This window comes from Somniosus microcephalus, chromosome 5, assembly GCF_052327205.1.
Source record: "Somniosus microcephalus isolate GS21.2 chromosome 5, FLI_Smic_1.0, whole genome shotgun sequence".
In the NCBI taxonomy this organism is placed as follows: domain Eukaryota; kingdom Metazoa; phylum Chordata; class Chondrichthyes; order Squaliformes; family Somniosidae; genus Somniosus; species Somniosus microcephalus.
In genome coordinates this window covers 284,617,136-284,643,848 of record NC_140991.1, presented here as the reverse complement: position 1 = coordinate 284,643,848, position 26,713 = coordinate 284,617,136, and the positions used below count along the sequence as shown (strand labels likewise).

The 26,713-nt window shown below is 44.4% G+C and overlaps 1 protein-coding gene across 3 annotated transcripts in view; it reads right to left on the bottom strand.

The window, feature by feature from the left end:
* Positions 1-23,877, bottom strand: part of exoc3 (exocyst complex component 3) — a 45,438-nt gene extending 21,561 nt beyond the window's left edge. Inside the window, exons 1-6 of one of the 3 annotated variants that reach the window (XM_085989052.1) lie at positions 23,752-23,877; positions 19,224-19,274; positions 17,575-17,732; positions 14,818-15,037; positions 8,350-9,031; positions 6,183-6,300 (exon numbers count right to left, since the gene is read on the bottom strand). In XM_085989052.1, coding sequence (XP_085845178.1) covers positions 6,183-6,300; positions 8,350-9,031; positions 14,818-15,037; positions 17,575-17,718 — 1,164 coding nt within the window. In that variant the 5' untranslated portion in view covers positions 17,719-17,732; positions 19,224-19,274; positions 23,752-23,877. Of the gene's footprint in view, positions 1-6,182; positions 6,301-8,349; positions 9,032-14,817; positions 15,038-17,574; positions 17,733-19,223; positions 19,296-23,751 lie in introns of all 3 variants that reach the window. The other 2 variants (XM_085989053.1, XM_085989054.1) reach the window with 2 other exon arrangements.
* Between the last annotated feature and the right edge of the window lie 2,836 nt (positions 23,878-26,713).

Below are 26,713 nucleotides of genomic sequence, written 5' to 3'. Positions count from 1 at the left end.
AATCGGCTGCAGTGATCACCTAATATGACAATGACTATACTTCAAAAGTAATTAATTGGCTTTAAAGTACTTTCGGATGGCCTGATGATGTAAACAACAACAACTTGTATTTATATAGCGCCTTTAACGTAGTAAAACATCCCAAGGCGCTGCACAGGAGTATTTTAAGACAAAAAATTTGACACCGAGCCACATAAGAATAAATTAGAGCAGGTGACCAAAAGCTTGGTCAAAGAGGTAAGTTTTAGGGAGCGTCTTAAAGGAGGAAAGTGAGGTAAGCGAGGCGGAGAGGTTTAGGCAGGGAATTCCAGAGCTTAGGGCTGAGGCAACAGAAGGTTGCTTTAGAAATGAAAGCTCTTTCTGCTCTCCTGTTCTCACTCAATCTCACCCTTCACATAAACTCTTCCAACCAGGTCTGCAGCCTCCTCCCACCCTCTGACTATCACCTCACGCAGTCTCTCGGCCTCCTAAAACCATTCTTTACTCGTCATTGGATTCACTTCTCTTAACCTTTTATCTGTTTACTCCTGTTAAATGAATCCTTTTGTGTTGATCAAATTATAACCACCATTTTCTGTTTTTTTATATTAACAAATTGTCTTAAATTGATATAAAACCCTTTGCATTTTGGAATATCTTTCACTACAGTTTAAAGTACTAAAAAATTGTGAAACACAAGAACACAAGAACTAGGGGCAGGAGTGGACCAGACAGCCCCTCGAGCCTGCTCAGCCATGCAATAAGATCATGGCTGAACTTCTACATCAACTCCACTTTCCCACCCTATCCCCATATCCCTGGATTCCCTTAGTGCCCAAAAATCTATCGATCTCAGTCTTTAATATATTCATTGACTTGAGCATCCACAGCCCTATGGGGTAGAGAATTTCAAAGATTCACAACCCCGAGTGAAGAAATTTCTCCTCAGCTCAGTCCTGAATGGCCGGCCCCTTATCCTGAGACTATGACCTCTAGTTCTAGACTCTCCAGACAGGGGAAACAGCCTCTCAGTTTCTACCGTGTCAAGCCCGCTAAGAATTTTATACATTTCAATGAGATCACCTCTCATTATTCTAAACTCCAGAGAATATAGGCCCAATCTACTCAATCTCTCCTCATAGGGCATCCCTCTCATCCCAAGAATCAGTCTAGTGAACCTTCGTTGCACCCCCTCTAAGGCAGATATATCCATCCTCAGTTACGGAGACCAAAACTGTATATAATACTCCATTTGTGGTCCCATCAAAGCTCCAGATAATTGCAGCAAGACTTCCTTACTCTTATACTCCAACCCTCTTGCAATAAAGGCTAACATACCATTTGCCTTCCTAATTGCTTGCTGTACCTGCAGGTTAAATTTCTGTGATTTGTGTATAAGGACATCCAAATTTCTCTGAATACCAACATTTACTAGTCTCTCACCTTTTAAAAAATATTCTGGTTTTCCATTCTTTCAACCAAAGCGGATAATTTCACACTTCCCCACATTATACTCCATCTGCCACGTTCTTGCCCAATCACTTAACTGGTCTACAACCCTTTGCAGCCTCTTTACATCTTCCTCACAGCTTACTTTCCCTCCTAGCTTTGTATCATCAGCAAACTTGGATATATTACACTCGGTCCCCTCATCTAAGTCATTGCGATAGATTGTAAATAGCTGAGGCCCAAGCACTGATCCTTGCAGCACTCCACTAGTTATACCCTGCCATCCCAAAAATGACACGATTATTCCTACTCTCTGTTTTCTGTTGAGTAACCAACTCTTAATCCATGCTAATATATTACCCCCAATCCCATGAGCCCTAATCTTGTGTAACAACCTCACAGAATGGTTACAGCACGGAAGGCGGCCATTCGGCCCGTTGAGCCCGTTCTTTTGCGTGGCACCTTATCGAATGCCTTCTGAAAATCCAAATATACTAAATCCATTGGTTCCCCTTTATCTACCCTGCTAGTTACACCCTCCAAAAACGCTAATAGATTTGCCAAACATGATTTCCCTTTCATAAAACAGTGTTGACTCTGCCTAATTGTAGTGATTTTCCAAGTGCCTTGTTACCACGCCCTTAAGAATAGATGATTCTAGCACAAACTCTTAATGTTTCACTGTGAATTCCCACTTGCCATCACAGTGCTTTATTTACTTAAAAATAAGAAAAGTATAGCAAGGAGGCAGCCTGTTTAAAAATAAACACAGAAACAGAAGACAAAGAAGTTGCCTCCCTGGTGCAAGGGTCAAGGATGTCTCAGAGCGGCTGCAGAACATCTTGGAAGGGGAGGGTGAACAGCCAGCTGTCGTGGTGCATATAGGCACCAACGATATAGGTAAAAAGCGGGATGAGGTCCTAAAAGCGGAATATAGGGAGTTAGGAGGTAAATTTAAAAAATAGGACCTCAAAAGGTAGTAATCTCAGGATTGCTACCAGTGCCACGTGCTAGTCAGAGTAGAAATAGAAGGATATTTCAGATGAATACATGGCTAGAGGAATGGTGCAAGGGGGGGGATTCAAGTTCCTGGGACATTGGAACTGGTTCTGGGGGGAGGTGGGACCAGTTCAAACCGGACAGTTTGCACCTGGGCAGGGCTGGAACTGATGTCCTAGGGGGAGTGTTTGCTAGTGCTCTGGGGGAGGGTTTAAACTAAAATGGCAGGGGGTTGGGAACCTGAGCAGGGAGACGGGAACCTGAGCAGGGAGACAGAGGAAAGGGAAACAAGGATAAAAGCAAAAGATAGGAAGGAGAAAAACAAAAGTGGCAGTCAGAGAAACTAACGGTTTAAATCAAACGTGGCCACAGTAAATAATAATTCTAATAGGTCTAAGAGCATTAAAAAAACAAGCCTGAAGGCTTTGTGTCTTAATGCGAGGAGCATTCGTAATAAGGTGGATGAATTGGCTGCGCAAATAGAGGTAAACGAATATGATTTGGTTGGGATTACGGAAACGTGGCTCAAGGATGGCCAAGGCTGGGAACTCAACATCCAGGGGTATTCGATATTCAGGAAAGATAGGCAAAAAGGAATGGGAGGTGGGGTAGCATTACTGGTTAAAGAAGGGATTAACACAATTGTAAGGAAGGATATTAGCTCTGATGATGTGGAATCTGTATGGATAGAATTGAGAAATACTAAGGGGCAGAAAGCGTTAGTGGGAGTGGTATACAGACCTCCAAACAGTAACGTGGAGGTTGGGATGGCATTAAAAGGGAAATTAAAGAAGCGTACAATAAGGGCACAGCAGTCATCATGGGTGACTTTAATCTACATATAGATTGGGCTAACCAAATCAGTAACAATACTGTGGAGGAGGAATTCCTGGAGTGTTTACGGGATGGTTTCCTGGACCAACATGTCGAGGAACCAACCAGAGATCAGGCCATCTTAGACTGGGTATTATGTAACGAGAAAGGATTAATTAGCAATCTTGTTGTACGAGGCCCCTTGGGTCGGAGCGATCATAATATGATCGAATTCTTCATTAAGATGGAGAATGAAGTAGTTGACTCAGAGACTAGGGTCCTAAATTTAAATAAAGGAAACTACGATGGTCTGAGGAGCGAGTTGGGTAGGATTGATTGGAGAATGTCACTCAAAGGGTTGACGGTGGATAGGCAATGGCAAACATTCAAAGACCGAATGGATGAACTACAGAATTTGTTCATTCCAGTTTGGCATAAAAATAAAACAAAAAAAGGTGACTCAACCGTGGCTAACAAGGGAAATTAGGGATAGCATAAGATCCAAGGAGAGGACATATAAATTGGCCAGAAAAAGCAATAATCCTGAGGATTGGGAGCAGTTTAGGATTCAACAAAGGAGGACAAAGGGATTAATTAAGAAGGGGAAAATAGAATATGAGAGTAAGCTTGCAGAGAACATAAAAACTGACTGTAAAAGCTTTTATAGATATGTGAAGAGAAAAAGATTGGTGAAGTCAAGCGTAGGTCCCTTGCAGTCAGAATCAGGGGAATTTATAATGGGGAACAAAGAAATGGCAGACCAACTAAATACACATTTTGGTTCTGTATTCACAAAGGAGGACACAAACAGCCTCCCAGAGATGCCGGGGAACATAGGGTCTGATGAAAGGGTGGAACTGAAAGAAATCAGTATTTGTAGGGAAATGGTGTTAGGAAAATTGATGGGACTGAAGGCCGATAAATCCACAGGGCCTGATAATCTACATCCTAGGGTACTTAAGGAAGTGGCCCTAGAAATAGTAGATGCATTGCTGGTCATCTTCCAGAACTCGATAGACTCTGGAACAGTACCCATGGATTGGAGGGTAGCTAATGTTACCCCACTATTCAAAAAAGGTGGTAGAGAAAAAGCGGGGAATTATAGACCGGTAAGCCTGACATCAATAGTGGGAAAAATGTTAAGAGTCCATTATAAAAGATGTAATAGCAGAGCACCTGGAAAGCAGCGACAGGATCGGACAAAGTCAACATGGATTTACAAAAGGTAAATCGTGCTTGACTAATCTACTGGAATTTTTTGAGGATGTAACTGGTAAAATAAATAAGGGAGAACCGGTGGATGTGGTGTAATTGGACTTTCAGAAGTCTTTCGATAAGGTCCCGCATAAGAGATTAGCGTGCAAAATTAAGGCACATGGGATTGGGGGCAAGGTATTGACTTGGATAGAGAACTGGTTGGCGGATAGAAAGCAGAGAGTTGGAATAAACGGGTCGTTTTCCGAGTGGCAGGCAGTGACTAGTGGGGTACCGCAAGGATCGGTCCTAGGACCCCAGCTGTTCACAATATACATTAATGATCTGGACGAGGGAATTGGATGTAATATCTCCAAATTTGCAGACGACACAAAGCTGGGTGGGAGGGTATGCTGTGAGGAGGATGTCGTGAAACTCCAGTACGATTTGGACAGGTTGGGTGATTGGGCAGAAACATGGCAAATGCACTATAATGTGGATAAATGTGAGGTTATCCACTTTGGTGGCAAAAACAGGAAGGCAGATTATTATTTGAATGGCAATAGATTGGGAGAAGGGGAAGTGCAAAGAGACCTGGGTGTTCTTGTGCACCAGTCGCTGAAGGTAAGCATGCAGGTGCAGCAGGCGGTTAAGAAGGCAAATGGTATGTTGGCCTTCGTAGCAAGAGGGTTCGAGTACAGGAACAAGGATGTCTTGCTGCAGTTGTACAGGGCCTTGGTGAGACCACACCTTGAGTATTGTGTGCAGTTTTGGTCGCCTTGTCTGAGGAAGGACGTTCTTGCCATGGAAGGAGTGCAGCGAAGATTCACCAGGCTGATACCTGGGATGGCAGGAATGACGTATGAGGAGAGATTGTGTCGATTGGGCTTATACTCACTGGAGTTTAGAAGATTGAGAGGGGATCTCATCGAAACCTATAAAATTCTGTCTGGCCTGGACAGACTAGATGCAGGAAGGATGTTTCCGATGGCCGGGGAGTCCAGAACCAGGGGGTCATAGTCTAAGGATAAGGGGTAAGCCATTTAGGACTGAAATGAGGAGGAATTTCTTTACCCAAAGAGTGGTGAACCTGTGGAATTCTCTGCCACAGAGGGCGGTGGAGGCCAGTTCATTAAATATATTCAAGAAGGAGTTGGATATATTTCTTAAGGCTAAAGGGATCAAGGGATATGGGGAGAAGGCAGGGCCAGGGTACTGAATTGGGATGATCAGCCATGATCTCATTGAATGGCGGAGCAGGCTTGAAGGGCCGAATGGCCTACGCCTGCTCCTATCTTCTATGTTTCTATGTTTCTAAGTCAAATGGCGCAGGTTACAAAAAGTGTGAAATCTAATCCACCCTCACCCACCGATTTTATACTAGCGTCCTCTTGGTGCACAGAATAAAGAGATTTTCATACAACTCCACACCAAGATCAAGTCAATAATCGTTCCCCGTCCCAGATATTCATTAACTAGTAACAGCACAGTATTCTGCAATGATAGGGAGGAAGGTTTTTTTTAAATATAAATGTGCTCTATTGTTGGACTTTGGCTGTCAGTTAAAATTTTGTGGCAAGTGGTGCCCAGACACACACAATCAGTTTTACACCATCTGTTACATTTGCAAAAAGGCCAAGGTGTATTTTTGTTTCTTCATCCAGACACTGACTATACAACAAGAAAAAGTTGTGGAAAATGCACCATAAATCTTTATGTTTTCAGAAAGGGTGTAGCGGTGCACTCACAGTAAGGGTCGTCATGTATTTGCTGAGAAGCATATTGGCCACATCACTCGACAGTAAGGGTTCCAGGGTCTTCACATCCACCTCTGGAGCTAGGTCTGGGTGTCCCATCATATCCCCACTGTACAGCAAAGACATCGGAATGTAACACAGAATTCAATTAGAAACAAAATTTCAACAGCAGAAATTCAGGAAAGTTTAAATTGAACAAGCAGAGCTGATAAAGTCTGGCAGCTTTATGCTACAATTGGATAAAGCTCTGGTTAGACTGCATCTGGAGTACGGCGTTCAGTTCTGGACACACCTCAGGAAGCATATACTGACCTTGGACGGGGTGCAGCACAGATTCGCCAGAATGATACTGAGGCTAATCGGGCTAAATTATGAGGACAGGCTGCATAGACTAGGTTTGTTTTCCCTTAAGTATGGATGATCTAATTGAGGCGTTTAAGATGATCAAAAGATTTGATAGGGTAGAGATAACTATTTCCTCTGGTGGAGAGTCCAGGACAAGGGGGCATAACCTTAAAATTAGAGCTGGGCTGATGTCAGGAAGTACTTCGTCACACAAAGGGGAGTGGAAATCACTCCCCCCCGAAAAGATGTTGAGGCTAGGGGTCAAATATTAAGACTGAGATTGATAGATTTTTGTTAGGTAAGGGTATTAAGGGATATGGAACTAAGGTGGGTAAATGGAATTGAGGTACAAATCATCAATGATCTAAATGAATGGCGGAACAGGCTCGAGGGGCTGAATGGCCTACCCCTGTTCCTATGGCATAACAGGCTCAAGGGGCAGAATGGCCTATTCCTGTTTCTATGGCAGAACAGGCTTGAGGAGCTGAATGGCCTATTCCTGTTTCTATGGATGAACAGGCTCGAGGGGCTAAATGGCCTACTCCTGTTTCTATGGATGAACAGGCTCGAGGGGCTGAATGGCCTACTCCTGTTCCTACGTTCCTATGTTGTGTCTGACCTTGTACTTCTCTTTATTGGAATTTTAGTAAAGCCTTCTGCAGGTTTTCTTCACTGTATCCATGGAACAAGACTGGGGAAGCTGAAAATCAGCTCAATCCAACAAGAATTAATCAGAATTTGAGAATCCCAGTATAGCCTGACAGCTTTGATACCTTCACCAGGAGTCAAAAATACCTCGAGGCACGGTGTTGGTGGAGCGGTCTGCACCCTTGTTATCAACCGGCATTTTTCTTCTCCCAGAACCCTGAGCCGCTGAAGCCTGCTCCGCTTTGACAGTTTTTCATGCTTCCGCCCCTACCTACCTCATCCCCCACATTCTGCACCTATAATGTCTTTGATTTCTCTCTCATTCTGCCTCCTACTGCCTCAGGCTAATATCACTTCGCTATTTAACCATCTCCTCTTTCCCACTGAAGCATTTTAAAGTTAGTTCTATTTTCTCATGCATATGTGTTTTTCCCTCCCCCTTCCCTTTGTTTTATTCCTTTTTTAAATGCTCGTAAGATCCTTCAGTTAACCTAAAACGATAAGTCATCTGTTTTCTCCATGGATGCTGCCTGAAAATATTTCCAGCATTTTCTGCTTTTGTGTCAAAAATCACCTCAGCAACAGCCCTAATCAGCCTGTAAATGTAATGTTTTTTGAATGCATTACAGGAAACTTCGCGATATCCGGCACCGACGGGACCGGCGTGATGCCGATCTATGAAAACTTCCGGACAGACCAGCGCTAATGTTGAAGGATACGGAGGTTTTCATCTCCGTATCTGACAACAAACACTGTTGCTTAGCAACAGCTTGTAAACAGTCGGCCCGTACCTTGGAAGCGTCTCTGTAGCTTAGCAACAGCTTCAGAGAGGCTTTCCAGAGACTGACTGTTTAAAAAAAATGCTAGAAGAAAAAAAAAGTAAAAAAACCTAACAAAACGGCTGCTGATTTCTGCCGTTAGATCGAGGTTTCCGGACATACAACCTCCGGATAAACCAAAGTTTCCTGTATATATTTTTGGTCCCACAGGGACGCGCCTCTAATTTTCTTCCGGTTTTCCCCACCAACCAGGAAATTTCTGCAACTCCCGACACTCTGATGACGTGGGTCAGAATGGGAACTCACCATACTGGGAGAAATCACAGGAGGGAAGCTGCAGTTTTATACCCCACATGCAGTCGTGCATCGTCAAATTAAACTCTTACCTGTGATATGTATTTAGAACCCAGGTCAGAAGTGAAACAATTTCATTGGCCTCCAAATCCTCGGAGGCAAGTTCCTCCACACGAGCCACTAGTCCCTGGTGATACAAATTCTGAAGTATTTTGAAGATGTTGTAGTGAGGAGGAAAACACTGCGCCATCAAGTTCTTCATGACCAGCAAGTCCTCAAGAACATACTTGCGCGTGAGCTCCAGGTGACGCACAAGCCACATTTTGTCTAGCTCCCGCGTATCGGACTGACTGGCCTCAATCCGATTGGCAACAGTCTGTTCTAGCACCGCAAACAACTTGGCTTTCCATCTTTTTGGTCTGCCGGGAGGAATGAACCCTGTCTGTTTCTGCCGGTCAAGCATCCGCTTATCAATTTTTTCCTCTCTCTCAATGATTCGAATCATTGAGACGACCTGGGCTGGATCACTGCGGACCGTTACCGAAGACCTTTGCACCAGCATCCAGATCTGCTTTCCCATTTGCTCCGAGAGGTTCTGCACCTCAGTGAAGTAGGCCTGGATGAGTTTCATGTCATGCGTGTTCTTGCTATCCATACGATACTGCTCATACATAAGGTCATCGCGGGAACACTCCAGGTCCATCAGCTTTCGATGGGCTAAAAGCAGCTCTCCTCGTTCAATCAGTTCACAGGCCTCTTGCACAATCTCTGGAACTGAAAGCCAGACAAGAAGGAGCTTTAGCTGGTGTATGGTCACTGGGTTGGCAGTAATATTGCTCCACAAGAATACAAACAGAGAAAAATCTTTTCAATGAGGATCATAATTTCAAATAATGTTTTGCAAATCTTTTACTAAGACAGTGAGGAGAGGGGTTAGGATAAATTTCTTTAGAGGATTAAGGTAGAGACCATTACATCTTTTAAGGAAAATTTGGTTAATTTTTGAAGCCAGCAAAGACACGATGGGCCAAACAGCCTCCTTCTGTGCTGTAAATTTATATGCTGCTAAATAAAATAAAAAGTTCAAACAATGCAAGCTGAGACACATTTTATTTATTCCCAATGGCAGTTAACCTCCCTGTTTACAACACACTTGCATTTATTTCATGAGTCTGTTGCTTTTTTCCAAGGTTCGTGTCTCATTATGACAATATGGGATGGAAGGGGTTGTAGAGAGAATGCATTCACAATGCTTTAAAAACAGTAATTCTTTTCCCACTGGGTTATATTTTTGGATGCGCTCAATGCACAGGATTTCATTTTTTTCCTTAATAGAAACCTGCCCGATTCCAAGCTGTCTACAGACACTTGCTTGTGAGAGTAGCTGAATTTATAACCACAGGTCTAAATGTGTTTGCAAAGATGGGCATTGAACAGTGTTTGAACATATCTTGCTGCAATGTTGCAAAATTTAATCCTACCTAAATCTAACTGTCCCTCCAGTATATGAGGAAAGCTGGCTATAGATGGTGTCATGGAATGGTGAGGTGAGTTTGTGCCCACGATTCCCCAATCTACTCAGTTGCTATTCATCCAATTGTGGGCAGGTGCTCAGCAGGAAGATAGAACAGCATTAGTGGGTTGTTCTTGCACATTTCCTATCTGCCAGTTCAACAGTAACATTTCAGAGGCTTGGGAGCAAGTGGTGTGTTCACTGTCTCTGTGCAGTTGGTAAACTGCCCGAGGAGAAAGTCATGTGGGGAATATAAACAGAGGGGTATCTCCCATCGCCAATGACTAACTCCTGGCAATGAACACATCTCATTGATTTTTTTTGCCCTGGTGATCAGTGGTGCACTTGTGATGTGGAAGGGATCTATACACATATACTAAAACAGTAAAACTACACATTTTTCTGGACTCAACATTGAGTTCAATAATTTCAAACTATAACCCCTGCCACCATTTTGCATGCTGTATGATTTTGCCATTCCCATTTGCAACATTTTATCTTTCCTGCCTCTTACAGAAGCACAGACTGTTCCTTCAATTCCTTCCTCCCCCCACCCTCTGCACCTGCTTAATATCTGTTACATCTCCAGCTTTTTCCAGTTCTGATGAAGGGCCCCAGACCTGAAACGTTAACTCTTTTTCTCTCTCCACGGATGCTGCCTGGCCTGCTGAGTATTTCCAGCATTTTCTGTTGTTAGTTCAGATTTCCAGCATCCGCAGTATTTTGCTATAGTAAAACTACACAGTTGGCCCAGAGACATCGTGACTAGAGCTGCATTTTAATGGCTATTCTACAAATTCTTTGTGGGGACTGGAGCAATACGGTTGCACATCCCCAAAAACTAATCAAATCCTCAAAACAATTTTTAAAAAGCCAACAGTATCCATCCTATCCATAAATAAAAAGTAGCAAATAAATAAATTACATTTATAAATCACTGGTTAGGCCTCAGCTGGAGTGCGGTGTCCAATTCTGGGCACCACACTTTAGGAAGGATGCAGAGATTTACCATTATGATGCCAGGGATGAGGGACTTCAGTTATGTGGAGAGACTAGAGAAGCTTGGATTGTTCTCCTTAGAGAAGGAGAAGGGGAGATTTAGTATAGGTGTTCAAAATTATCAGAGGTTTTGATAGAGTAAATAAAGAGAAACTGTTTTCACTGGTAGGAGGGTGAAACCAGAGGACACAGATTTAAGATAATTGGCAAAAGAACCGGAGAGGAGATGAGGAGAGGTTTTTTTTACACTATGATCTGGAACGCACTGCCTGAAAGGGTGATCGAAGCAGATTCATAAGAACATAAGAAATAGGAGCAGGAGTAGGCCAATCGGCCCCTCGAGCCTGCTCCACCATTCAATAAGATCATGGCTGATCTGATCCTAACCTCAAATCTTCTATCACTCTGCATCCACCCGAACCCATGTGATCTCCCGGGAGAGGCGAAAAACCAGATAAAGACCCAATGGCCAATTTGGGAGAAAAAAATCTGGGAAATTCCTCTCCGACCCATCTAGGCGATCGAAATTCTTCCAGGAGATCACTCTGTCCCTATATTTTCTACAGTACTTACCTTCTGTAAAGGCGATCTCCACCCCAGCCAGGAACAGGGATAAAACCATCTCCTGAAATCTAACGCAGAATTAGAACACAGTAGGAGCGGAACCAGGCTACACGGCCCCTGGGCCCACTCCACTACCCACAGAGCCATGACCATTCCGAACCTAGACTCATGTCCAATTTCCTGCCCGCTCCCCGTAACCCTTAATTCCCTTTACTTCTAGGAAACTATCTATTTCTGTTTTAAATTTATTTAATGCTGTAGCTTCCACAGCTTTCTGGGGCAACAAATTCCACAAACCTACCACCCTCTGAGTGAAGAAGTTTCTCCTCATCTCAGTTTTGAAAGAACAGCCCCTTATTTTAAGATTATGCCCCCTAGTTCTAGTTTCATCCATCATTGGGAACATCCTCACCGCATCCACCCGATCAAGCCCCTTCACAATCTTCTATGTTTCAATAAGATCGCCTCTCATTCTTCTGAACTCCAATGAGTAGAGTACAATCTACTCAACCTCTCCTCATATGACCACCCCCTCATCCCCGGGATTAACCGAGTGAACCTTCTTTGTACTGACTCGAGAGCAAGTATGTCTTTTCTTAAGTATGGACACCAAAACTGTACGCAGTATTCCAGGTGCGGTCTCACCAATACCTTGTACAACTGCAGCAATACCTCCCTGTTTTTATATTCCATCCCCCTAGCAATAAAAGGCAACATTCCACTGGCCTTCTTGATCACTTGCTGCACCTGCATACTAACTTTTTGAGTTTCGTGCACCAGGACCCCCAGATCCCTTTGTACTACAGTACTTTCCAGTTTCTTGCCATTAAGATATAACTTGCTCTATGATTTTTCCTGCCAAAGTGCATAACCTCACACTTTCCAGTATTGTATTCCATCTGCCAAATCTCTGCCCACTTACTTAGCCTTTCTATGTCCCTTTGCAGGTTTTTTATGTCCTCCTCACTCACTACTTTCCGTCCCATCTTTGTATCATCTGCAAACTTTGATATGTTACACTCGATCCCCTCCTCCAAATCGTTAATATAGATTGTAAAGAGTTGGGGACCCAGCACTGACCCCTGCGGAACACCACTAGTTACTGGTTGCCAATCTGAGAACGAACCATTTATCCCAACTCTCTGCTTTCTGTTAGAAAGCCAATCCTCCACCCACGCCAGAATATTACCCCCAATCCCGTGATTTTTTATCTTGAGCAATAATCTTTTGTGTGGCACCTTGTCAAATGCCTTTTGGAAGTCTAAATACACTACGTCCACTGGTTCCCCTTTATCCACCCTGTATGTTACTTCCTCAAAAAACTCCAGCAAATTTGTCAAACATGACTTCCCCTTCATGAAACCATGCTGAGTTTGTCCTATTAAATTATGTTTATCCAAATGTCCCGTTACTGTCTCCTTAATAATGGACTCTAACATTTTACCAACCACAGATGTTAGGCTAACAGGTCTATAGTTTCCAGCCTTCTGCCTACTACCCTTTTTAAATAAGGGTGTTACATTAGCAGTTTTCCAATCTGCCAGGACCTTTGCTGAGTCCAGTGAGTTTTGGAAAATTATTACCAATGCATCCACAATCCCTACCGCTACTTCCCTCAAGACCCTAGGATGCAAGCCATCAGGTCCAGGGGATTTATCCGCCTTGAGTCCCATTATTTTACCAAGTACCACTTCCTTAGTGATTTTAATCGTATTTAGTTCCTCCCCCCCTAGAGCCCCCTGTTTGTCCAGTGTTGGGATATTCTTAGTGTCCTCTACTGTAAAGACTGATACAAAATAATTGTTCAGTGTTTTTGCCATCTCCATGTTTCCCACAATTAATTTCCCGGTCTCATCCTCTAAGGGACCAACATTTACTTTAGCCACCCTTTTTCTTTTTATATAACTATAGAAACTTTTACTGTCTGTTTTTATACTTTTTGATAATTTACTTTCATAATCTATCTTCCCTTTCTTAATCAATCTTTTAGTTATTTTTTGCTGTCTTTTAAAGACTTCCCAATCTTCCATCCTCCCACTAGATTTGGCTACCTTATATGCCCTTGTTTTTAGTCGGATACTATCCTTAATTACTTTACTTAGCCACGGATGGCTATCTTTTCTTTTACACCCTTTATTCCTCAGTGGAATATATTTTTTTTGGAAGTTGTAAAATAACTCCTTAAATGTACACCACTGATCATGTACCGTCTTACCCTTTAATCTATTTTCCCAGTCCACTCTAATCAATTCCGCTCTCATACCTTCATAGTCTCCTTTATTCAAGCTCAGCACGCTTGTTTGAGATCCAACCTTCTCACCCTCTAATTGAATATAGAACTCAACCATGTTATGGTCACTCATTCCAAGGGGATCCTTTACTAGGACATTTTTAATTAATCCTGTCTCATTACACAGGACCAAATCTAAAGGTTGCTTGCCCCCTGGTCGGTTCAGTAACTTTCAAAAGGGAATTGGCTATATATTTGAAAATGAAAAATTTTCAATGCCACAGAGGGGTGGGACTAATTGGACAGCTCTTTCAAAGAGCCGGCATGGGTATGATGGACCGAATGGCCTCCTTCTGTGCTATATGATTCTATGATGTAGTATTGCATGCAGAACAAAACCCACATTTGTGGGAATTTGTCTTCCTGCAACTAGATAGTACTTGGACGGGCAGGCTCAAAAAGTTCAACAAAACCAGAAAGGTCTGATGGACTTCAGTGTTTGTTCAGTATGGAGCTGCTGCGTAATATTTCAAGATAGATAAATAGAATTAAAAATAGATCCTTGAAATAACAGTACAAGAAATTGTGGGGAAATAATTGTTGCACCATTAGTAGCAAGAATGCCAACTGATATCCTAAGAGTGATTCAATTTTTCTTTCATTCATGCTGTGCCACTGTGGCATTGCCTTCCCCAATTTAATGTGGGCACTACACGGGATGATTTTTTTCATAATCTTGAGGGTCAAGTAACTTTTATTAAAGAATGAATCACATTCGCTCACTGGTGGCCATCACAGCAGTATTTTAACATTGTTCGGTATTGCACTTTACCATTACTGGTCGATCTTCTGTGACGTTACACACAGGAATTCAAGACCAGGTGTAGCCTTCAGGCGAAGCGGGGTTAGATGGCAGGGGATAATTGGGCCGGGATATGCCGATGTAATTCAGTTCCTGTTTTAAAGTTGTATATCTGTCCTTAATTTTATATAATGCCATTAAAAATTCCTATATCTGCATTTATAATGGAAACTGTCTATGTAAACTAGTTACACTGTAATTACACCTTTCCGCCAGTGGTGACGCTACAATGTTATTCCAAAACATTTAACACACATTACCCACTGAACCATACATGTGTCATGGAAATGCAGTTCAAATCCAATTATAAACCTAGGTGCATTTTTTCTGCTTCAGTTTAAATTCTCATATGAGGACCATCATTTGCCAAAAATAAAAAGACTGAAAGTTACCTGAAAAAATATTTTTCAGGTTTTCTACAGCAGCTGCCAGCTGGCTGTGCTGGACCACAGCATCTTTGACATCCTTCAGGTTCTCTATAGTATTAATGCTCTGTCTCCAGTCCTTACTGACATCTGCCAAGGAATGCTGGATGTCCTTAACATCATTCAAGGCATTGTGAAGCTGGCTGAGCCCTGTCCGTACTCCATCCAACTGGGACTGGATGGCTGCCTGAAAGACAGTTAAGAAGCAATATTTGTAAGAATGGGTGGGAGGAACACACAGCTAATTCCAGAAGCTCCTGGAAGAAATGCCAATAGCTTGAAAGTGCTACACATGCCATTAGCTCAGCTGCTGACCAATGAGGTTTTACCACTACTTATATGGAAGGCACATTATTTAATACATTTTGAAAATTGTAGACAAACACACATTATGTGTCTTTCCTGTGTCTAAGTTTGTGGTCAAACCTTGAATGCATCCAGTTTGACGAATAAAAATGAGGACAATTCCATTCGGTTCTGAAGCGATTGGTGATGTTTGTGTGGAGGGTAAATGCCAACAGAGACAGGTTGGGCCGAACAGTCTGTTTCCATGTTATAACTTCTATGTACCGTTTGTGGGCATGCTGGTACAGGGTCACAGACACATTGGGCTGGATTTTATCAATGGAGGCGAGTAGGAGGCGGGACTCCCACTTTTGGGGTTGTAGTCCCGCCTCCATCGAGTTGTGGTCAACCCACTCGATTGTCCCTTGATTGACCTTGTTGAGCCTGCCCAGCGGGCTCAGCAGGCCAATTAAGGGCCACCCGGCAACAGGTGACATCACAGATTGACATTCCATCTGTCAAGAGCTTTTGACAGATGAAATATCAGCGTTTGACAGCTCTTTGAAGCTGTCACACACTGACAATCTGTATTCTAAGTTAATTCCTTCCTCTCAGGCTGATTTAGAGATCTCTCCAGAACAGAAAGCAGAGGCTGCAACTTTTGACAGCTCGCAGCTATTCTGCTTTCTGTGCCGGTGGGCTGAGGGACTCCCGAGACCTGAAGGAAGGAAGCCTGCATTAGTAAGTAAAACTTATTTAAACACTTTACACACACCAAACACACTTACCTCTGCACTCATGCACCCATCACTCACCTGAACACCGGACATCTCGAACCCTCCAAGTCCTTCAGCCCGGTGGTCCGCCTCGCTAACTTGGCGTGGTTTGGAGCCGTCGGACAGCCCACATTTCAGGGATAAAAATAGGGATTAGGCTAAAAACTGCCTGTTAACTACCTGTTAACAGGCAATTAATTGGCACTAATCCCCTTCCCGCCTCGGGGAGGCGGCTCCCAGCACAGGTCGGGTACCCGCCTCCTGGGAAACAGGCATGGAGGTGGGATGGGTCCGTGCCCCCCGATTTCGCGATTTTAACACCCCACACGCCTCCATTCCTGCCTCCACGGCCCTGGGAAATTCTAGCCCATTAAGTACCAATGATCCAGTGGGTGCAAAGATATGGTAGACTCCTCAAAATGGAAATCAGCCTAGCGCATTTAAAAATTGGTCTTATTGTGAATTAAACTAAAGATAATTAAAGCAGTTTGTGCCAGCAGCAGTTAGAAGTAACGTCATGACAATTTTCACAAACTAATTAATGCATGCAAATAGTCACTGAATGGGTTTTGATGTAATTACTAAAAGCATGTACCTAAAAAAAATCAAATCCTTCAGTACAACAATTGAATTAAATTACTCTCAATGTTTACTTTGAAATATTATTTTGAACATTATCTTTCCACTCAAAATATATTTTAAATGGGAAAGAAGTTTGGTGCCATATATAATATTAGTTAAGTTAGGAAATAGATTTAGATTTAGTAATAGATATTAGAAAACACGACTGAAATCTAACAAAGAGAACCCAGCCTGTTACAATTGACATTTTACTTAAGAGTAGCTTTAAGAAATATCTATATTAAAAGTCTTGCACTTGTAGTTATTTTCTGTCAATGTTATCCATTATAAATGACTAGGTCCACATTTATAATGGATACTGTTAGGCAAACTTCTCACACTGCAATTACACCACCTCCAGTGGAGGCACTGCAGTGCTCCCACTATCAGGACAGTGTATTTGCAGTGTGACAAGTTTACATAGGCAGTTTCCATTGCAAATGTGGAAATATAAAAATAAAGACAGAATGAATGACTTGAAAATGTGCGCCGAATTATTTCTGTGCACCCTGGTCCAACTATCACCCACCCTTCACTTGAAGTCTTGTCTCTCCGTGTGCAATGACACAGGAGATTGACTAATTATTAGTGAAGTTATTGCGTATGTGGCATTGCAACATAAGAAATAGGAGCAGGAGTAGGCCATTTGGCCCTTCGAGCCTGCTCCGCCATCCAATAATATCATGGCTGATCTTCTACCTCATCTCCACTTTATGCCCATATCCCTTGATTCCCTTAATATTCAAAATTCTATCGATCTCTGTCTTGAATATACTCAACGACTCTGGGGTAGAGAATTCCAAAGATTCACCACCCTCTTGAGTGAAGAAATTACTCATCTCAGTCCTAAATGGCCGACCCCTTATTCTGAGACTGTGACCCCTGGTTCTAGACTCCCCAGCCAGGGGAAACATCCTCCCTACATCTACCCTGTCAAGCCCTGTAAGAAATTTGTATGTTTACAAAACATGTTGGGAGACACCTTCTTTGCAATGTGCAGATGCAACATGAGAGTGGTTTCCTCCTCTTTTGGCATACTGACCTTTAGCCTGGCTTCCACGGAGGCCTTCTTCCGAGCCTCCCGTCTGCGATACTGCTCCACTTTGTCCAGCTGATCAGGTCGCTGCAGCATCCCAGCCACCCGCTGTACGGCCGTCGACACAGCTTCCCGGTCAGTTTCTTCCATGTTCACAATGTTTACTGTAAGAGTGTTGAAGTCGTTTGGATTAACATGCAAGATATTTGTGTAAGATAACACTTAAATCCTTCCTCCCTCCCCTCCCAATTTAATAAGAAAAAAAAAAATCACAAAACCTGACATTGGGACAGACTTTAAATGTTTTGTTTTAATTTATATTTAGCCCACCCCGCCATTTTCAGTTATTTTATTCTGCTCCCTTTAATCTCTAATCAATGTTGATGATTGACCAGCCAGCCCGAGGTTGGATCCAGATACCCTGACAAGCCAAGCCTGAATGGGTAGGGTAGTCCTAGCTGGACAAGCAATCTGGTAAACTGGGTGGCTTTAGCTCGGTCCAGCAGTAATCCTGTACACCGTCGGCCTTGGCTCTGCCAACCTACACCTAAGCTGTCTAGACTCAGGTAAGTGGGATGTGTCCTTATGGGGAGGAGAGTTTGCATTCCATATTGGAACCCACAGGGGGTGGTACCTCAACTTGAATTGGGAGACTCATGGTGATGGTTTCTGCGTGTATCAGATACCTGGCTGAGAAAATATACACACTACTCACTAGCCAAAAGGTGCAGACAGGCAACCTTCTCCTACTCTATGCCAATGGCAGTTTGTAGCCAGCCACAATAGTGGTTGGAGAGAACCCTCCAAATTTCTCACCCCCTCCAACACGAGTAAAATACAGGCATCAAGACAACACTTGCCTACACAGCAAGTTCATAAGCAGAGAACGTCTTCACAAAGAGCAAGGGAATTATATATATATTTTTATTAAATGGTCCAGTCACCTCACACCACTTTCACATAAGGCTAACTGTAATCTCGCCACCCTCCAGTTGAGGAAGGGCATCTGCTGAACAGAATAATAGACTATGGAAAGAAAAAAGGTCTTGTTTTCAAATCCAGAAGGTAGCATTATAAAGTACAATAGCACTTAGGGACCATTCTTAAAAGGGATGTGCACACCATAAGTAGCTATATTCAATGCCTTGTGGGTGAAATGTTTTACTTTTTTGCCTTCTATAATCCAGTGCAACAATCAATATCTAACCCCGTGCTGAATCATCACTAAAATTATTTTGTGTAATGGTTCCAATGAGATAGGAAAATTCACTTAAACCAGTACATTTAATTTACAATACGCTTCTCATGTGATTCTCTGCTCCTAACCTTAAATTGCTCACACCACTACCACAATCAATACTTTATCCAGGTATCATACAACTTAAAATGCTCTCTCAAACACCTTTGTTTGTGCTATTAGATCATTTTCATGGCTCACGACAAAAAATTCACACCATGACTCAGTCTGGAAATCATTGTGACAATAGTAGGCAATCATTTTAAAAAGGTACCATTTTAAGGTGCTGTTTGCTTTAGTAAATCTAAGTACCTCCTGGAGACTAATTCAAGGTAATCAATATGATATTTTTTTTTTATAAAGAACCCTGCTTGGGACGAGATCAGACAGTGAAAGATGTTTGATATGTTGTACTTACTTCACCTTTCTGTTAATTGAAGGGTGAATTCTGATGGCAGAGATACACAACCTGCATTAGAAAAAACAGAAACTGAAAATGTTTAATGTAGAATTCAGGTGTCTCTATTATAGCTGCAGTTTGAAATACGTGTCATTACTAAGATCAGTGCTCCTCTGAACTTCCTTCTCTTGCTCCTCCAAGCTCTGAATGTGCTGTGCTGCACACTCTTCCACCTCCCTGCATCCTCCCGGTGTCTAAATCAAGGCACATCATACCATCTCCTCCTCAAACTCATTCTTTACCAAAACCTCAAAACGGTGTAACTCATTACCTTCCTTCCCACCTCCAGTCTTCCTGCTTTTAAAACCCAAGCCCAAAAGCCACGAATCGCTGGTTTACCATTTACCATTTTCTCTCCTAACTTTTTAATCTTTGTGTTGTACTGCACCACGGACTTTGGCCCATCACCTAGGTTTCTCATCAAGTAACACGCTGAAGCACGTAATCATAGAATCATAGCTTAGTACAGCACAGGAGGCCATTCGGCCCATCGAGTCTGCACCGGCTCAGTCAAGGAGCCATCCAGTTAGTCCCACTCCCCTGCTCGCTCCCTAGAGCCCTGCCATTTTTTCTCCTTCAAGTATTTATCCAGTTCCTTTTTGAAGGCTACAATTGAATAGGATCCTAATGAGAGAATACTGTATGGCCGATGGATGCTTCTGTTATTTGTGGGGGCTTTGTACACTGGGAAGAAAGGAGCTGCCAGCTTAGGCAGTTGCAGAAGCATGTTACAAACTACTTTACCCTGATGCCATTTGTAATATTCCTTTTTTAAGTATGAAAATTAAAGTTTTAAGCCATCGAACCATCATTGATGCACGTTAGGCACAGCATGTTTAAGAACATACAATCGGGGAAACTTTTCAATTTTTAATGTGACATATATTGCATTTTTATATGCTATAAAAATGCATTCAAAGAAACAGAAAATACAGAGATCTCTGAGACGACATTTTTTTAAAAATTGCAAATAAAAAAATCACAATAAAATACCAGAAAAATAACTGCCGAAAATTCGGAATTAACTTTACACCTGTTTTGAACCAGCGTAATTGCAAGAAATTTGCGCGTACTCGTTAGCTGGGGGCAGAGCCATTATAATAAGCCGAAATGTGTTTGGTCGCAAGGAGTGACAGACCGTCAGAAAAGAGCAAGGAATTTCCAACATAACGTAATTACATGTATAAACACACACACGCACCCGACTTTCCTCCATCTCTTACGCTAGGATTTTCTTAAGCCTGAAGTTGCTAAAGGGAGTGTTCAGACGAGAGGGTTGCAGAGTGAGAAAGAGAAGATGCTGTCCTAAAGTTTGTGTTGAATGTGGTTGGAACAGTATAGGAGGCAAAAGGCAGAACGACAGGCAGGGGATGAGTTGAAGTGCGGAGCCACAGGGAGTGAGGATCGCACTTGTGACAGAAAGGGATATTGGGCAAAAATAAGTCGCGCTTTTTAAAGAAAAGTGCTTCTTCCAAGACAGGCAAAAATTTATCTGCAGCAGGAATCAACTTGGAACTGTGGGACATGAAATACTTCAGCTGCCTACGTCAACTACCTGCACTGCTGATTGAGAACGCAGTTTCTGATTGCAAATACATTCCACAGCAAAACTGCATTTACAATTTTGATACATGGAAATAGTTGGCACTTCAAACTGGAAAAATCCCCTCGAATGGGTCTAAGTAAAGGAAGTTGATTTTGTAATGAGAAGAGGTTTCAACTGAAGCTACAAAAGCATTCATCAGTTTAAAAAAAAAAATCACAAATGGTAATTAGCCATTTCTTAAACTAAAAGATAATGTAATAAATTAAACGTGTACACTGACATCGGTAGCAGGTACGGTATTACAAAGCGTCATCCTACCAACCTGTCCAATCAAAATATATAAATTATAAACAATAAAAGTTGTTTCATTTTGTTAGTAACTGTCGCTAAACAGTGGTTATTCTCCACTAGTAATATAAATCATAGACAGGCAATCAGAATGGGAAAATGGAGATGGAATTCTGCTAAGTACCATTACTAAGTACCAGCATGGCACAGGATACCATTACTAAATGCCTGCTCAGCTCAGTGGTAGCATTTGCACCTCCGAAGGTCAGAAGGTTGTGGGTTCAATCCCCACTGCAGGACTTGAGTACATAAACGAACCTGCCACTTCAATGCAGTACATAAGAAATAGGAGCAGGAATTGGCCATTTGGCCCTTCGAGCCTGCTCCGCCATTCAATAAGATCATGGCTGATCTTCTACCTCATCTCCACTTTCCTGCACTATTCTCATATCCCTTGATTCCCTTAATATTCAAAATTCTATCGATCTCTGTCTGGAATATACTCAACGACTGAGCCTCCACAGCCCTCGGGGGTAGAGAATTACCAAGATTCACCAGCCTCTTGAGTGAAGAAATTTCTCCTCATCTCGGCCCTAAATGGCCGACCCCTTATTCTGAGATTGTGACCCCTGGTTCTAGACTCCCCAGCCAGGGGAAACATTCTCCCTGCATCTACCCTGTCAAGCCCTGTAAGAATTTTGTAAGTTTCAATGAGATCACCTCTCATTCTTCTAAATTCTGAGTACTGAAGGAGTGACTTGTCGGGAGGTGCCGTCTTTCTGCTGAGACATTAAACCAAGGCACTGTCCACCTGTTCATGCCGCATAAAAGCTCCCAATGTATCGTCCCAGAATTCCATCTCCATTCTAATAGTACAGTATTTCTCGTGGTACTGCAACACTAGAATACAGTACACTAAGCATGCAGGTGCAGCAGGCGGTTAAGGTGGTAAATGGTATGTTGGCCTTCGTAGCGAGAGGGTTCGAGTACAGGAACAAGGATGTCTTGCTGCAGTTGTACAGGGCCTTGGTGAGACCACATCTTGAGTATTGTGTGCAGTTTTGGTCGCCTTATCTGAGGAAGGATGTTCTTGCCATGGAGAGAGTTCAGCGAAGATTCACCAGGCTGATACCTGGGATGGCAGGAATGACGTATGAGGAGAGATTGGGTCGATTGGGCTTATACTCGCTGGAGTTTAGAAAAATGAGAGGGGATCTCATTGAAACTTATAAAATTCTAACAGGACTGGACAGACTAGGTGCAGGAAGGATGTTCCCGATGGCGGGGAAGTCCAGAACCAGGGATCACAGTCTAAGGATAAGGGGTAATCCATTTAGGACTGAGATGAGGAGGAATTTCTTCACCCAGGTGAACCTGTGGAATTCTCTATCACAGAAGGCCGTTGAGGCCAATTCATTAAATATATTCAAGAAGGAGTTGGATATATTTCTTAAGGCTAAAGGGATCAAGGGATATGGGGAGAAAGCAGGGACAGGGTACTGAATTTGGATGATCAGCCATGATCTCATTGAATGGCGGAGCAGGCTCAAGGGGCCGAATGGCCTACTCCTGCTCCTATCTTCTATGTTTCTATGGTACATTAGCCATAACACACTGGGACCAAAGGGATAGGCAGTGCTGGACTCAGATTCTGACACGACACTGGATTGTTGGACACTAACAACGCACTCCACTAACCCTGGCACAGTAACAACTAACAACACATGGGTGAGTAATAACACGATAATGTTGGGCAGCAACGACACAGAGTGCCCGACACTAGAACTGATGGGACCCAGTGCCGGGTCTTGGAAATGTAATGATCCCCAGTGCCAGGCCCTGAGACTGCAATGATATACATTGCTGGATTTGGGGAATAGAACAGATTGCAAGGCTATGAGACTGCAAAAATACCAAGTCCTGGAGCAGTGGAACTGCCCGACCCTGGGGCTGGGGTGGCACCGCCTGCCCGACCCTGGGGCTGGGGTGGCACCGCCTGCCCGACCCTGGGGCTGGGGTGGCACCGCCTGCCCGACCCTGGGGCTGGGGTGGCACCGCCTGCCCGACCCTGGGGCTGGGGTGGCACCGCCTGCCCGACCCTGGGGCTGGGGTGGCACCGCCTGCCCGACCCTGGGGCTGGGGTGGCACCGCCTGCCCGACCCTGGGGCTGGGGTGGCACCGCCTGCCCGACCCTGGGGCTGGGGTGGCACCGCCTGCCCGACCCTGGGGCTGGGGTGGCACCGCCTGCCCGACCCTGGGGCTGGGGTGGCACCGCCTGCCCGACCCTGGGGCTGGGGTGGCACCGCCTGCCCGACCCTGGGGCTGGGGTGGCACCGCCTGCCCGACCCTGGGGCTGGGGTGGCACCGCCTGCCCGACCCTGGGGCTGTGGTGACACCGCCTGCCCGACCCTGGGGCTGTGGTGACACCGCCTGCCCGACCCTGGGGCTGGGGCGACACCGCCTGCCCAACCCTGGGGCTGGAGTGACACCGCCTGCCCGACCCTGGGGCTGTGATGACACCGCCTGCCCGACCCTGGGGCTGTGATGACACCGCCTGCCCGACCCTGGGGCTGTGATGACAATGACTCTCCGAGCCGCACCACAGGCCCCAGGCTCGGCTCGGTCCGGCCGCCGCCTCACACGGCCTCTTACCTGTCAGGAGCTGCAGCGCGAGAGGGGGAACCAATAAAGGAATGAAACGGAATTCACATTCAAACCAGGCCAGCGCACGGCACGGCCCCTGCCAGCCCGGAAACCGCGGCGCTCGATGGGAGACGTAGTTCGCTGGTCATTTGATAGAAAACTACATATCCCAGCACGCGCAGCGGCGGCGCCACCTTCCCCTCCCCGCTACTTCCGGCCATGGGCTGGGAGTGGCAGCAGTCAGCATTCCCTCACATATTGGAGCAATAGAACACATCATCGCATGAAAATGTGATGGGGGGAAATTACAGATGTCAAAAACACAAAATTGGTGTATTTCTAGGAGAGTCTGAAGCTAGCTGCCCTAGGAGATTAAAATACATTAAAAATCATGCATTCTGGTTCATTCTAAGCATTGTTATGCTTACTCAGAATTTACAGCTCAGAACCAGGTCATTCGGTCTGTGCAGGTGTTTTTGCTCCTTCCACCTGACTTCATCTCATCCTATCATCATATCTTTCTATTCCTTTATCCCTTTTTAACAGACTGTCATTTCTCCAAAGTTATCTCAAACCTTCAAATGCTCCAGTTCTCAAAAGGCGCTCTACCCCTTCAAGTCCCACTTGCAGAGATGCAGCACCCGATCCAACATCCCACCCTTTCACTGAGAAACTGGCCTAGGAATTCGACCGCACAGTATCTGTTTTGCAGGCGTTAATCAGCCGCCTAAGCCTCCAATGTGGTGGGTAGGAAGCATATGTTCATTATGAGCTGGAGGTGCGCTGCCCGCCATATTGGTATAGGCAAAAAAACTGGAGTGCCGGACCGGTGTCTATAACAGGCATTAGGCCCTTAGCCTATGCAAATATGGAGACTAATGCCTGCTTGAGACATGCTCCTCAATATTGAGTTTCCAGCACCGTTCAGGAAAATATGGTCTACATACGGCCAAACAGGCAGTCCTTAAAAGGACCACTGCAGGCCAGAAGGTAAGATTTAAAAATATACATATCTGATTGTGGAGATGGGAGGAGCAGGAGTGCTCCTCCTGGCTCCAGATTAAAACCAAGTGGGCCACTGCCAGCCACTGCTTCCCACCATCATGGCCTCAACCTCCTCCCCAACCCCCCCCCCCCGATCCCTGCCTGCCAACCTCTCTCCCAATCCTGGCCACCGCTGGAGTGGGGCTTCATCCCACAACCTTCTGACTCAGAGATGAAAGCATAACTAACCTCCTGCGCTATCTCACAACACCTACCAACCTGCTCCCAGGCTTCTGACAATGTCAAGCTATAGCTGGTTATTGAGGAGGAGGAACAAGAGAAGGCTGGTCTGACTTCCTCACCAATCCTTCTTTGGTGGAAAGCACTGGTTTTCCACTCAGTGCGCACAGGTAAGATTGGGAACTCACAGTGTGGCTAATTGTGGGTACAAACACACCTCCTAACCCTCAGTTGGCATAGAACTCCTAGGGGGTCATTTTAACCTAACCTGGCCGGCAGGATGCTAACGGAATCGGATCGACTGTCTGTTTTACAGCCCCATCCAATTTTACTCTACATTGAAGTCCACGGAAAGTAAAATGGACGGGGTTAAAAAGGGCGACTGATATGATCCTGTCAGCTTCGGGCTGGGCGGGTTAGGTTAAAATTCCCCCCTCCCCCCATTACACAGGCTGTGCTATTATAACAGCTGGAGCCTTGAATTCTTGTTCGAGGGAGAGGAAGAACCACGTTGGAAAAGTGTATAAACTTACAGTAACAATTTTCAGCACTTAAAATGATGCAATTTGGCAATGAGTCAGAAAATGTTGCATATTATAGTCTGAATCTCTCACATTGGCAGTACTTGTTCAAAGATTAACTGTAATTATCATGGCTAGATACTGCAACACATAATAACTACCATATTGTGACATCTCTGTTGTCTTAAACGGCTGACGATGGCTCTGTGTGAAATGCTACCCACAAATGTAAAAGCCTGAACATCTAGTTGAAGTCTGTAGAGTTGGGATTGTGCTGCTAGATACAAAATGACGGTGTCAGCCGTGGCTCAGTGGTTGCATCTTTCCTCGGAGTCAGAAGGCTGTGAGTTCAAGTCCCACTCCAGAGGCTTGAGCACAAAATCCAGGCTGACATTCCCAACGCAGTACTGAGGGAGTACTGCACTGTCAGAGGTGCCATCTTTTGGATGAGATGTTAAACCTCTCCGGTGGACATAAAAGATCCCGCGGCACTATCCAAAGAAGAGCAGGGGAGCGCTCCCCAGTGTCCTGGCCAATATTTAAACCCTCAACCAACATCACTAAAAAAAAAGATTAATCTCATTGCTGTTCATGGGAGCTTGCTGTGGACAAAGTGGCTGCCACGTTTCCAAAGATGTGCGGGTTAGGATGATTGGCTATGATAAATTGACCCTTAGTGTTAGAGGGATTAAATATGTGGGGTTACGGGGATAGGGTGGGATATGTGTAGGGGTTACGGGGATCGGGTGGGATATGTGTCGGTGCAGGCTCGATGGGCCGAAATGGCCTCTATCTGCACTGTGGGGTTTCTGTGATTCTGTGATTACAATAGTTGTCGTTTAACGTGTCTTCATACTGTTCCCTTTGGGGAACTGTATGAAGTGGTGGAAGGATTTCTGGCCGCGATTAACGCTCCTTCCGTGACCGTAACCATCTTCGTACCAGCCATTAGGGTGGTTAGTCCTATGGCGGGAGGGTTTTACAGGCTCCCACAACCCATATGAGGGGGGGGGCCACCCACACCCACAGACGCAAGTATCCCACTGGATGTCAACCCAGAATTTAGAGCCGGAGCTCCGACTCCACTTGCTGGGACTGTCTGGAGCGGGGTTCGAAACCCTACGCCTTCTGGCCCAGCGGCGGGGATGCTACCGCTACGCCAAAGGCCCACTCATTACAATAGTGACTATACTTCAAAAGTACTACATTGGTTGCAAAGCACTTTG